At 68.2% G+C, this 11,754-nt stretch overlaps 2 protein-coding genes across 2 annotated transcripts; one reads left to right on the forward strand and one right to left on the reverse strand.

The window, feature by feature from the left end:
• The first annotated feature begins 753 nt into the window (after positions 1–753).
• Positions 754–2,245, forward strand: TMUB2 (transmembrane and ubiquitin like domain containing 2). Its single transcript, XM_066204916.1, has 2 exons — positions 754–1,355; positions 1,652–2,245. Exons 1-2 carry the CDS (start codon positions 874–876, stop codon positions 2,019–2,021), a joined length of 852 nt encoding a protein of 283 aa, XP_066061013.1. The 5' UTR covers positions 754–873; the 3' UTR covers positions 2,022–2,245.
• Positions 2,246–2,440: 195 nt separating this feature from the next.
• Positions 2,441–9,792, reverse strand: ATXN7L3 (ataxin 7 like 3). Its single transcript, XM_066204914.1, has 13 exons — positions 9,661–9,792; positions 8,104–8,210; positions 7,893–8,025; positions 7,316–7,487; positions 6,404–6,501; positions 6,209–6,231; positions 6,090–6,135; positions 5,840–5,871; positions 5,646–5,714; positions 5,298–5,341; positions 5,137–5,208; positions 4,741–4,874; positions 2,441–4,309 (listed from the first exon to the last, which is right to left on the reverse strand). Exons 2-13 carry the CDS (start codon positions 8,152–8,154, stop codon positions 4,161–4,163), a joined length of 1,023 nt encoding a protein of 340 aa, XP_066061011.1. The 5' UTR covers positions 8,155–8,210; positions 9,661–9,792; the 3' UTR covers positions 2,441–4,160.
• Between the last annotated feature and the right edge of the window lie 1,962 nt (positions 9,793–11,754).

Below are 11,754 nucleotides of genomic sequence, written 5' to 3' on the forward strand. Positions count from 1 at the left end.
TCAGGCCCCGCGGGGGGGTTCAGCCCGGGGGTTCCCACGATGCTCCCGAGGCCCCGCCCCTCGCGCCAGTGATCCCGCCCACATAGACCCCGCCCACCTTACGTCACCGCCCACTCCCAGCACCGCCTGTTTAGGGCGTGCCCCATTGGCTCCGCCTCCCGTGATCACGCCCATTGGGCGCGGCCGTGACGCGGCACCCGCGCGCCCTCCCGCCCCCTGGCGGCGCCCTGTGACGTGGCGCTTCCGGCGCGGGCGGCGGCGGCGGGAGGCGGTGAGTGGGGGGGGGCACCGGGACCCCCGGGGATGGCGGGGACACACCGGGACCCCCGGCACCGGCAGAGACTCCCCGCGGCCGCAGGGGCTGACAGGGTCACACCGGCACCCCCCGGGATGGCCGGGAATGGCAGGGACATACCGGGACCCCCGGGGCCGGTAGGGACCCCCGGAGACCGGTAGGGACACACCGGGGCCCCCGGGGACGGGCAGGGGCTCCAGCGGTTCCTCCTGCCTCGCGGTGCCCTGGCCCCGCTGACCGCGTTGCTCTGCTCCGTCCAGGTCGGGGATGGCCTGACCCTGCCCCGCTGGGCACCGAGGGGCTGCGGGACCCTCCGGGACCCTCCGCCGGGCCCGGTAAGCTGAGCGCAGCGCTGGCGCTTCGGTGCCTCGGGAGCGAGCGAGGAGGAAAATCCGCAGCGAGGAGCTCCCGTCCCTGCGGTCTCCGGGAGCCGCCGCGGGGTCTGTTCTGAGCCCGAACGAAAGTGGCACCGGGGCAGCCCCGGGGGTCCCCGCCGCCGCCGCACAGCTCGGTCACACCGGGCACCGGGAGGCCGAGGCGGGGATAAAGGTCCCCGGCTGAGCGCGGGGGTCGCGGAGATGGAGCCCCCGGCCGCCCCCCTGATCCTGGGGTTGGGGGACGAGGTGACGCTGGTGGCCGGGGTGGCCGTGCTGGTGCTGGCGCTGGTGCTGGCCTGGCTGTCCACGTACGTGGCCGACGGCAGCAGCCAGCTCCTGGGCACCGGGGACGCGGCCGTCATCCGCCTCGGGCCCCTCCCGCCCTACGCGGGGCCCGCGGGGGCGGCCGAGGCCCCGGAGCCCCCCAGGGCCTCCGAGAACGCGGAGGAGAAAACCGAGGAGGAAGGGGGGGCGGCGGCACGGGAGGACGGCGGGGGCGCCCCCGATCCCGGCCTGGAGCAGCTGCTGGACGTCCGGAGCTTGTCCCAGGGCCCCGCCGAGCCCGGCGCCCCCGCGGCGGGGGACGCGTGCCCCGGCCTCATCAAGATCCGCCTCAAGTTCCTCAACGACACCGAGGAGGTGGCGGTGGCCCGGCCCGAGGACACCGTGGGGGTTCTCAAGAGGTGAGTCCCGAGGGACGGGGGGGGGGGACACGGGGAGCGCTGCCAGCCCCCCCTGCCAGCTCCTGCGCCGCCCCGCTGCAAACAGCCCCCTCCCTCCCACAGGACGGGGGAGGGCTTTTATCCTTCTTGCGGTGCCAAAAATACCGAGGGCCGTGGGCTTTAAAACAACGAGTTTAAAAGAGACGGCGCTGGCGTGCTGGCGGTGCCATCGCTGTCCCCTCCCCGTTTGGCAGTCGGGGGGTTCCCGCCCCAGGTGAGCGTCTCTGCCACCTCCAAGCCCTTCCCTCCTCCCGCAGCAAATACTTCCCGGGCCAGGAGAGCCAGATGAAGCTCATCTACCGCGGGCAGCTGCTGCAGGACCAGGCGCGGACGCTGCGCTCGCTCCGCATCACCGACAACTGTGTCATCCACTGCCACCGCTCCCGGGGGGCCACCGCGGCCGCCCCCGCCCTGCCCGAGCCCGGCCCCGCCGGCCCCACGGCCCCGGGGCTGCCCCTGGGCGGGGGGACCCTCATGGTGCCCACGGTGATGGTGGTGCTGGCGCTGGGCTGGTATTTCCGCATCAACTACCGGCAGCTCTTCACGGCCCCGGCCACCGTGTCCCTGATCGGTGTCACCGTCCTGGTCACCGTCCTGGCCTTCGGGGTGTACGGCCAGGCGGCGTGAGGCGGGGAGGCGCCGCCGTGTCCCTGTCCCCGCGCTGTGACCGCAGCCAGCGCGGTGCCAGCCTTGCTGCCGGACTTTACCCCCCGAAAAGGGGCTGTGCCCCCCCCAACCTCCATTCCCCGTCCCCCAGCCCCAATCCCAGCTCCGGGGGAGTGGGGCAGCACCGGAACGGGCCGTGGCTTCTTCCCGAGGACTTTTTAAAGCAAATAAAGGGTGTCACGTCACCCCAGTGGTTGCCTTCCTGCCCCGGGGGCTGCTCTCTCCTACCCACCCACCCACCCACCCACCCTTTTGGGGGGTTATAAAAACAAATCCAGCCCCACCCGTGGTGAATGGAGTGGGGAGAGATGGATGGGGTGAGGGCGGGGTAAAGGCCCTGCTTAATGAATTAATTAATGAGCTGTAATTAATGCCAAGGATACCAAGTCAAGATGCAGTTTTATTTACAGGGGCAGCCACAACCCACTCACGGGACACACAGACCTCACAAGGGCTCAGCTCCCCGGCGGGGGGGGGGACACTCCGAAAAACCGGGGGGGTGAGGACACCAACCTGGGGGGGGGGGTCACAGGGCACGGTCTGAGCCCCCCCGAACCCCACTGCACCCCTTGGACCCCAAATTGCAGCGCCTCTCCTGCAGCTGAGGGGGCTCAGGCTGCCTCCCCCCGCGCCCCCCCAGGCAGGTTGGGGTGGTCCCCCGTGGTTTTGGGTGCCCACAGCCCCGTCCTCGGCCCCGGGGCACGCGAAGGCCAGCTCGGCATGCTCCAGTGGCCAGACCCCCCCCCCCCGCCCCAAAACCGCACCGGGAGGGACCTCAGGGGGGTCCCCATGCGGCGGGGGGGCCCCGCAGCGTTCTGAGGCGCCCAGGGCTCTGCAGGACCCCCCCAGCCCAGCCTTTAGCAGCAGTTTGAAAACAAGAGTGAATCCAGAGTCGAGAGCACCATAGTTTGTGAGTCCCAGCGGGAGGACGAGCCACGGCTCCGGGGTGGGGGGACAGACACAGCCCCCCCCCGGGGACACATGGCCAGATGGGGGGGTCAGACAGCCACGGGGGGGGGGGGAACAGCGGAGGGGATGGAGCCGACCGTGTCCCCAGCACAGCCCCCGCGGTGCGGAGCAGCTGCGGGGAGCGGAGGGGAGCACAGGGCAGGGGGCGACCTGGATCCAGCCAGAGGGACCTGTCCCCCCCCGGCCCGCACAGCGGGGCGCTGGTCCCGGCCCCCCCAAACAAAAGCAGAGCCTGTGGGGGTGCAAACACCCCTCAGAGCTGTGGGGGTGCCCGGTGACCCCCCAAGTGCAGCAGCAGGTCCTCAGGCACGCGCAGAGGGGACGCAGAGCTGCCCTGGGGATGCGGGGGGCGGGGGGCTCTGTGCTTCCCCCCCCCCCCAGCTCCGCTCCATTCCCAGCTGCCCCCCGGAGGTCCCCGGCAGGTTGGGGTCCCCCTTCCCCAAACAGTTTGGCACAGGGATGGTCACAGCAGCTCCCCCCCACCCCCAGACCCACCCCAAAGAGCCCCAAACATGAAGGATGCAGCATGCAGCCCCCTGTGACCCCCCCCCGTGCGGGCACTGCCAGGCTCCCGAGACCCCCAACAGCTGAATGCAGGCACAGCTGAACAGACCCGGGGGGTGGGAGGGTGCCCACCTGTCCTCTGGGGGGGGAAACACCCCCTGCAGCGTGACCCCCCCTCCGGAGCCAGCCCGACCAGCGAGTGCCAGCCCGGGGCAGCCCCAGAGCGGGGGGCTCACCCCAAAACCCCAGGGCAGGGGGGATTCACCACCCCCTGACCCAGGCCCAGACCTGCCCAGGGTGTCCAGTGCCCCCCACCCCATAGGGTGAGTGAGGAGCGGGTGTGGGGGGCACAGCTGGCTCTGGGGGGGGGCTGGGGGGGGAAAGGGGGGGCTGTACCCCCATGTCCGAGGGAAACGCCCCAACGGGAGCCCCAGTACAAAAACTGTCACAGAATAAATAGAGGCACCGGGGCAGGGGGGAGGAGAAGGGGGGCACTAACGGGGGCTCCCCAAATCCAGCCCCGCTCCAGTGCTGGCCGAGTCCTCCGGTACCCGCGGGGTGCCCGGGGGCTGTCCTGGCCCCTGTCCGTCCCTCTGTCCGTCCTGCCCCTCCCCAGCTCCTCGGGGCTCAGTTGATGTCGTCGTAGATGCTGGGAGTGTGGGGGGCGGGGGGCTTGGGCTTCTTCTTCTTGCTGGAGCCCAGTCCTGGGGCGCCGCTCACCAGCCCCAGGTGGGGCTTCTTCTTCTTGGTCTTGCGGGACTCGGAGTTGTTTGTACCTGGGGAGGGGGGAAAAGGAAGAAACGGGGGCGTCAGGGAGGAGGTGGGCCCTGAAACGGAGTGCATGATGCCCAACTCTGGTCAACACCCAATAAAATGTACCCCAAATGTTCCTCCCCCTCCCAAGGTGGGGGACAGGGTGCTCCAGGCTTTGGAGCCGTGGTCTGTTCAACCCCTCTTGTACTGGGGAGATGCCAGAACAGCCAGTTTTGCCCCACAGAGAGCTCTGTGCCCCAGGATGTGCCCCCCAGAGATGTCTGTGCCCCAGAATGTGCCCCCCGAGGGCTCCGTGCCCCAGGATGTGCCCCCCCGAGGGCTCCGTGCCTCAGGATGTGCCCCCCGAGGGCTCCATGCCCCAGGATGTGCCCCCCGAGGGCTCCATGCCCCAGGATGTGCCCCAGGATGTGCCCCCAGCCCCAGAGACACTCACTGGCTTTGGAGGAGGCCGAGTCGGAGGGGGAGATGTCGGAGGAGCCGTCCCACTGCAGGCGGCTCATGAGGGCCTGGCTCTCGGCCACCTCGAAGCTGTCGTTCTCCACGCTGCCCTCGGCCTCGGGCAGGGACCTGGGCACAGTGTCACACACGGAGGGTGGGGACAGAGGGACAGAGCCCCCCCCCAAATGCCAGGGGGATGCCCAGGGGCTTGGCCCAGCCCCCACTGCCCCGCTGGGCTGCAAATCCCAAGCCCAACCCTGGGCTCCCGGGCCCTCCAGGCCTCCCCAGGGCTGTCCCTGTCCCCAGCCCCACCTGAGCACCCCGTGCAGCCCCCCCAGTCCTTCTTCCCCGGGACAGGGACCTCAGGGACCCCCTGTGTGCAGCCACTTACGCCGAGGGCCCGAGGAGGTAAACGCGGACTGCCCTGCGCTGCTCATCTGTGTGCTGGGGACACCGCAGGGACCTGGGGATGACACACGGGGCTGAGACGGGCCGTCCCCCTCCCCTGGGGAAGCCCCCGGAGCGAGCAGGGCCGGGCCAGGCCACCCTCACCTGGTGCACATCTTCTTGGTGTGTTCGGAGATGACCCCGCATTGCTGGGGAGGGAAGGGACAGGTGAGTCTGGGGGGGACAGGTGAGCTGGGGGGGACAGGTGAGTCTGGGGGGGACAGGTGAGCTGGGGGGGACAGGTGGGGGACCCCTGGGCTCTGCTGCACCATCACAGCCCTGGGGCCCTCCAGTCTCCCAGGGCTGTGTCCCAGACAAAGCAGCCACTGCCTCACGGTCAGGACCCCGTTCCCAGCCTGGAAACCAGCCCCAGTGGGGAGAGACCCCGGGGGTCCCATCCCGTGTGGAGCCCCCTGCCCAGCCGGGGGGGCCCCTCCTGCCCCCCGTGCTCACCGTGGTGAGCAGCGTCCGCAGCTCCTCGGGGCCCAGCGTCTCGTAGTTGATGCCGGCTGAGTTGCTGTACTGGGGGGCAGAGAGCGGGGTCAGGCCTGGGGGGGCCCCTCCTGGGGGGGCCCTCCTGGGGGGCACTGCGGCCCCTGAGGAGGCAGAGGAGGGCCTGGAGCCATCTGTCCCCACCCCAGGCTCACCTTGAAGGGATCGGGGTTCCCGCCGATCTCACCTGGGAGGGAGGAAAGGTGAGGGGGGGGGGGGGGGTCCTGCCGGGGGTCCCCTCCCACCAACCCCAACCCCAGCCAGGGAAAACCCCACCCACTGCAGGTGCCCCACCCGCCCTAAATACCCCACCCAGCCTCTGCCCCGCCCATTCAAGCCCCGCCCCCGGACAAACCCCGCCCCAACACCGTAAGCCACGCCCCGCGTTTAGCCCCGCCCCCTCACCATTTTTGTGTTTCAGGGACTTGGACCTGCGGGGCGAGTTGGGGTTCTGCAACGAGAGGGGGGTGTTGGGGGTGTCCTGTGTCCCCCCCCGCCCCTCCCCGCGCCCCCCGCCCCCTCACCTTATCCGATTTCCTCTTCTTTGCTGTGGGGAAAGACACGGAGAGGAGAGATTTGACCTTTTCCAGGGGTGCAGCCCCAAGGCTGCCACACATGGCTGCTCTCCCCCACACACCCACCCCGCGCCGCGGTTCAGGGGCCGTGGGGCGGGCAGGACGTGTCCCCCACCCCTCGGGACACCAGAGACCCCTCCCCACCTTTCTTCTCAGAGCCATAGGACCAGTCGTTGTCATTGATGTCATCGTTGTCCTCCTGGTCACTCTCCGACTTGTTCAGGTTGTTGCTGCTCGCGATCCTGGGCGGGGAGGGGAGGGAGATCGTGGCTGGGGTCTGCTCCATGTCCTCCACGGAACCCCAGGATCCATCCCAGGTCCCCCTGCACCCCAGGATCCATCCTGCACCTCCCATCATCTCCTGCACCCCAGGATCCATCCCGCACCTCCCATCTTCTCCTGCACCCCAGGATCCATCCCGCACCTCCCATCTTCTCCTGCACCCCAGGATCCATCCTGCATCCCAGGATCCATCCTGCACCTCCCATCTTCTCCTGCACCCCAGGATCCATCCTGCACCTCCCATCTTCTGCACCCCAGGATCCATCCTGCACCTCCCATCTTCTGCACCCCAGGATCCATCCTGCACCTCCCATCTTCTCCTGCACCCCAGGATCCATCCTGCATCCCAGGATCCATCCTGCACCTCCCATCTTCTCCTGCACCCCAGGATCCATCCTGCACCCCAGGATCCATCCTGCACCTCCCATCTTCTCCTGCACCCCAGGATCCATCTTGCACCTCCCACCCTCCCCAGCACCCCGGGATCCAGACAGGAGTCCCCGGCAGCCACCAAGGCAGGGGGATCACAGGACCCAGGGTTCCCAGCTGATTTTCCTGGGAGGGATGAACTGGTGGGGAGGAGCAAGAGGAGCTCCAGGGGGGAACCAAGCTGGACACCCCCACGATGGAAAGCGAGGACTGGGGAGACCCAGAGGCCAAGCCCACATCCCAGGCTCATCAGTGCCCAAACCCCACAGGGGAGGGAGGCAGGCAGGCCCAGGCTCGGGCCCCGTGCCTCAGTTTCCCCGGGGGGAGCAGCCCTGTGGGCCCCACCTGCGGTTGGCGATGCGGCTGCTGTTGCGGCCCATGCCCAGGCACTTCTCCAGGTGGGGGGCGAAGCGGGAGGCGGCGATGCTGCGGCTGCAGTTGGGGCACACGCACTCCTTGTTCTTCCACTGGTTGTACACCTGCCCGAAGATGTCCACGCCCGGCTGGTCCACGATCTCTGCAGGGGGACACGCTCAGACCCTGCCCTGAGCCCCCCCATCTGCTCTGGGGGGTCACTGGGGCTGCCAGAGCCTCCCACACGGCCTCAGTGGGGCTCGGGGGAGCTGAACCAGAGGCACTGAGTGCTGCCAGGGGGTCTCTGCCACCTCCCACCCACACCCCAGCTGTGCCCCCCAGGGCCCCAGCGCCGTGTTTTGGGGTTCAGTGAACCCCCCACTTACCCTCTGGGACAGTCTGGCCACTGCTGGAGGGACATTTGGGTGTTGAATCCCCCTCAGCAGCCCTCAACCCCAAATCCCTGTGTGTGGGGACCACCAGTCCCCCACGGCCTCCCTGGGGACAGGGGCCTGGCTGTGTCCCTGTCACCAGCACCGCCCCGGTCCTGGGGCCTTGGGGGGCTCACCGAAGTCCTTCATGCTGTCGGGGTCTGTGTCATCCAGGAAGAAGTACCCGCACTTGACAGCCCGGTGCACCTCGAAGCACAGCCCCAGGCAGGCATCCTCCACCAGCTCCGTGTAGATCTCATGTGCGATGGCCTGGGGGCCCAGGGGGGGCTGTTAGGGACTGGGGGGACACCCCAGGGGACAGACAGACCCCCGGAGGGGGCAGCTCACCTCCAGCTTGCTGTTATCCAGGCCAGACAAAGACATATCCTCCATTTTCATTTGCAGCTGCTTGCGGAGAAGTCACGCCGAACGCTCATAGCACGGGACACGGGGGGCTGGGGGCACGGGGGGGCTCATGGCACCTCAACCCTCACCTGCACACCCCTCCCACCCAGCCAAAATCCCACGGCACACCCTGGGACGTGCCCAAGATGCACTCTGGGGGGACGCCAAGAGAAAGAGTCCCGGGGTTAAACCCTCCAGGAGTGAAGTGGGGGGGCCCCGGGGGTCCCCCAGCTGGGTGTGACCCTCCCCAGCCTGGCACGGATCCCCCCCAGGTTAGTGGGGGACACTGGCTGCCAAAGGCAAGATGTCCCCTGTGTCATCCTGCTGTCTCCCCACCCCTCAGGCCAGCCTGGGACATGCCCAGCCCTCACAGAGGTGCCAAACCCCCCGGGAGCCCCCCCTGACCCCCCCATTGTCTCTGGGCTGTAGGTGAGCACAGGGGGCTCAGGGTGTCCCCAGACTGCCCCCTCCCAGGGGGGTGGGTTTTGCTGCATCACCCTCCCTTGCAGCAGACGGGAGGGGGGCCAGGGCAGGAGGGGAGCACCGTGCGCCCCCCCCAAAATGGGGCCTGGCCTCCCCCCCACCCACAATGGGGGTCTAAAGACCCCAAACTCATGGTCAGACACCCACAGCACCCAGTGGAATCCCCGATTGCCATGGGGCAGGGGGGACTCTGACCCACCACTGGGGTGGGGGGGACACAGGAGGGGTCTCCGTACACCCCCCGATCCCCCTGATCCCGCTGATCCAAGGATTCCTTCCTCCCACAGCGGAAAGAGGGAACGAGCTGGAATTGCCTCAGCCCCCAGGAGCCCCCCAGGCTGAGGCAGAAAAGGGAGGGGGACAAGGGGGGGGGCTCTGGGGGTCTCCCACAGGGCTGGGGGGCCCGGGGAGGGTCCCAGGGGCTCTCAGGAGAGGAGGGTGGGGGGCACAAGCAGGAAAGGGGGGTTTAGGGGCGGCTCGGGGGGGTCCCTCGCAGGTCTGGGGGAGACAAGGGAGGGCCCCGGGGCTCTCGGGAGTGGATGAAGAACAGGAAAATGGGGGGGGAAGGGAAATCTCAGGGCTGGGGGGGGTCTCACATCGGGCTGGGGGGCCCAGTGAGAGCTGTGGGGACTCTCAGGAAGCGATGGGGTAGGAAAGGGGGTAACAAGGGACCCCAGGAGTCCCCAGCAGGTCTGGGGGGGCCCTGGGGGCTCTCAGGTACGAAGCGAGGGAGGGGGAAGGGAAGGCTCCGGGGATCCCGGGGAAGGTCCCGGGGCCTCTCCGCACGGGGGGCGGGAGGGCACGGGCGGGGACGATCCCGGGGAAGATCCCGGGGACGATCCCGGGGACGATCCCGGGCGGAGCGCGGGGTCCCCCCGAGCGCAGGGGGAGGTCCCGGGGCGCCCCGGGGCGGGGTCAGCGGGCCCCTCTCCGCTGCGGCGGGGCCCCGCGGCCGGGCAGGGCCTCTCGGAGGGCGGGAGCCCCGGGCCGGGAGGGGCGGCTCGGGCGGTCACTCACCGGCGCGGAGGGTCCGCCGGGGCCGGGGCGGGGCCGGGTCAGCGCCCCCCGCCGCTCCGGCGCGGGGCCCGGCGGCGACTGGCCATGGTGGGGGCCGGCGCGGGGCCGGCGCGGGGCCGGAGCGGGGCCGGAGCGGGGCCGTGCCGAGCGGGCCGGGCCGGGCCTGGCGGTGCCTCCGCCCGGCGGCGGCGGCGGCCCAGGGGGGTGAGGGGGGTGAGGGAGGGGCGGGGCGGCGCGCCCGGCGCGCGCACGGCCCGGCCCCGCCCCCGCCCCGCCGGCCAATGGGGAGGCGCCGTGAGGGGCCGCGGCCAATGGGAGGGGCCGGAGCCGCCGCCGCCGCGCGGGGCCTCGTCAGAGGCGCGGGGATGGGCGGGGCCACGGGGGGCGGAGTCAGAGAGGGCGGTGCCTGCAGGGGGCGGTGCCAGGCGGGGCCCGGAGTCCCCCCGCCGCGGCCGGACCCCGCAACGCCCGGACCCCGCAACGCCGGACCCCGCAACGCCCGGACCCCGCAACCCCCGGACTCCGCAACCCCGGACCCCGCAACCCAGGACCCCGCAACGCCCGGACTCCGCAACGCCCGGACCCCGCAACGCCCGGACCCCGCAACGCCCGGACTCCGCAACCCCGGACCCCGCAACCCAGGACCCCGCAACGCCCGGACTCCGCAACCCCGGACCCCGCAACCCCGGACCCCGCAACCCAGGACCCCGCAACCCCGGACCCCGCAACCCAGGACCCCGCAACGCCCGGACTCCGCAACCCCGGACCTCGCAACCCCGGACCCCGCAACGCCGGACCCCGCAACCCAGGACCCCCAACCCCGGATCCCGCAACGCCGGACCCCGCAACGCCCGGACTCCGCAACCCCGGACCCCGCAACGCCAGACCCCACAACGCCGGACCCCGCAACCCCGGACCCCGCAACGCCGGACCCCACAACCCCGGACCCCGCAACGCCGGACCCCGCAACGCCCGGACCCCGCATTCCACATGCCCCGGACCCTCGGCAGGGACCCCGCAACTCCAGACCCCCGATCCCCCACTGCCGGTGTTGCCCCCAGTCCCGGGGACCCGCCCCGTTCCCGCAGATCACCTGTCCCTGCGGTTCCCCCCGCCATGGATCCCCGCCAGCTCCGGGGACCCCACCAGCCCCAAGGATCCCCCACCCCAGAGATTCCCCCATCCCTATGGATGTCCCCATTCCTCTGGAGCCCATCCCAAGGATCCCCCTATCCCCATGAATCCCCCCATACCCTACAGGTTCCTCCTGTACAGACCCCCCCGCACCCTCGATCCTCATTCCCTACAGACCCCACTGAGATCCCGGTGACATTCCAGCCATCCCTGCAAATCCCTGTGGACCCCCAGTGCCACAGAGCCCCCAAAAATGTCCCCTGGGGGTTCCCTCCCACAGCGGATCCCCCCAGGTGGATCCCACAGGAGGGAGGAAAAACACTCCTCACACTTGTCCTTTTTTTTTTTTTCTAAAGTTTTATTTTTTATAGTAATGACATGAGAACAGAAACATTATTTTTCACTTTATTATACAAAAAAAAAAAAAGAAAAAAAAGAAAAAAAAAGGAAAAACAAAAAAACCCCAAAAAACTCAAAAATAAACAAAACAAAAGAACCGAAACCCCAAGCAAACCGGGAAACCGGGGACGCGACCCCCGTGCCCCGCTCAGCCGTACAAATTCCGAGTCGGGATTATTATTATTTTTCTTTTTTTTTTTCCTTTTTTTTTTTTGTCTTTTTTTTAAACCTACAAAAACACTCTTTAAATATTAGAAAAAAAAGATGATTTTTTTTTTATCTTTTTCTTTTTTTTGGTGTTTTTTTGCCTTTTTTTTTAACGTAATTCACAAGAACTTCCATCTAAAGGATCCCGGGATTTTGTGGCAGTGCCAAAATGCACTCAGGAATTCTCTTGCAGCGCAAACGTCTTTCCCCCTCCTCCCAAACTGTCGGCGCTGTAAGAATTTTTCTTTTTTATTTTTTTAATTTTTTTTTACCTTTTCTTTTTTTTTTAACAGAAAAAAAGGTGGGGGAAAAAAAAGGTGGGGTTTAATTTTTTTTTGTCTTTTTTTTTGTACT

The sequence above is a fragment of the Chamaea fasciata genome, unplaced genomic scaffold (genome assembly GCF_029207755.1).
Source record: "Chamaea fasciata isolate MVZ Bird 193981 ecotype frontalis unplaced genomic scaffold, bChaFas1.0.hap1 SCAF_27, whole genome shotgun sequence".
Taxonomy (NCBI): Eukaryota; Metazoa; Chordata; class Aves; order Passeriformes; family Sylviidae; genus Chamaea; species Chamaea fasciata.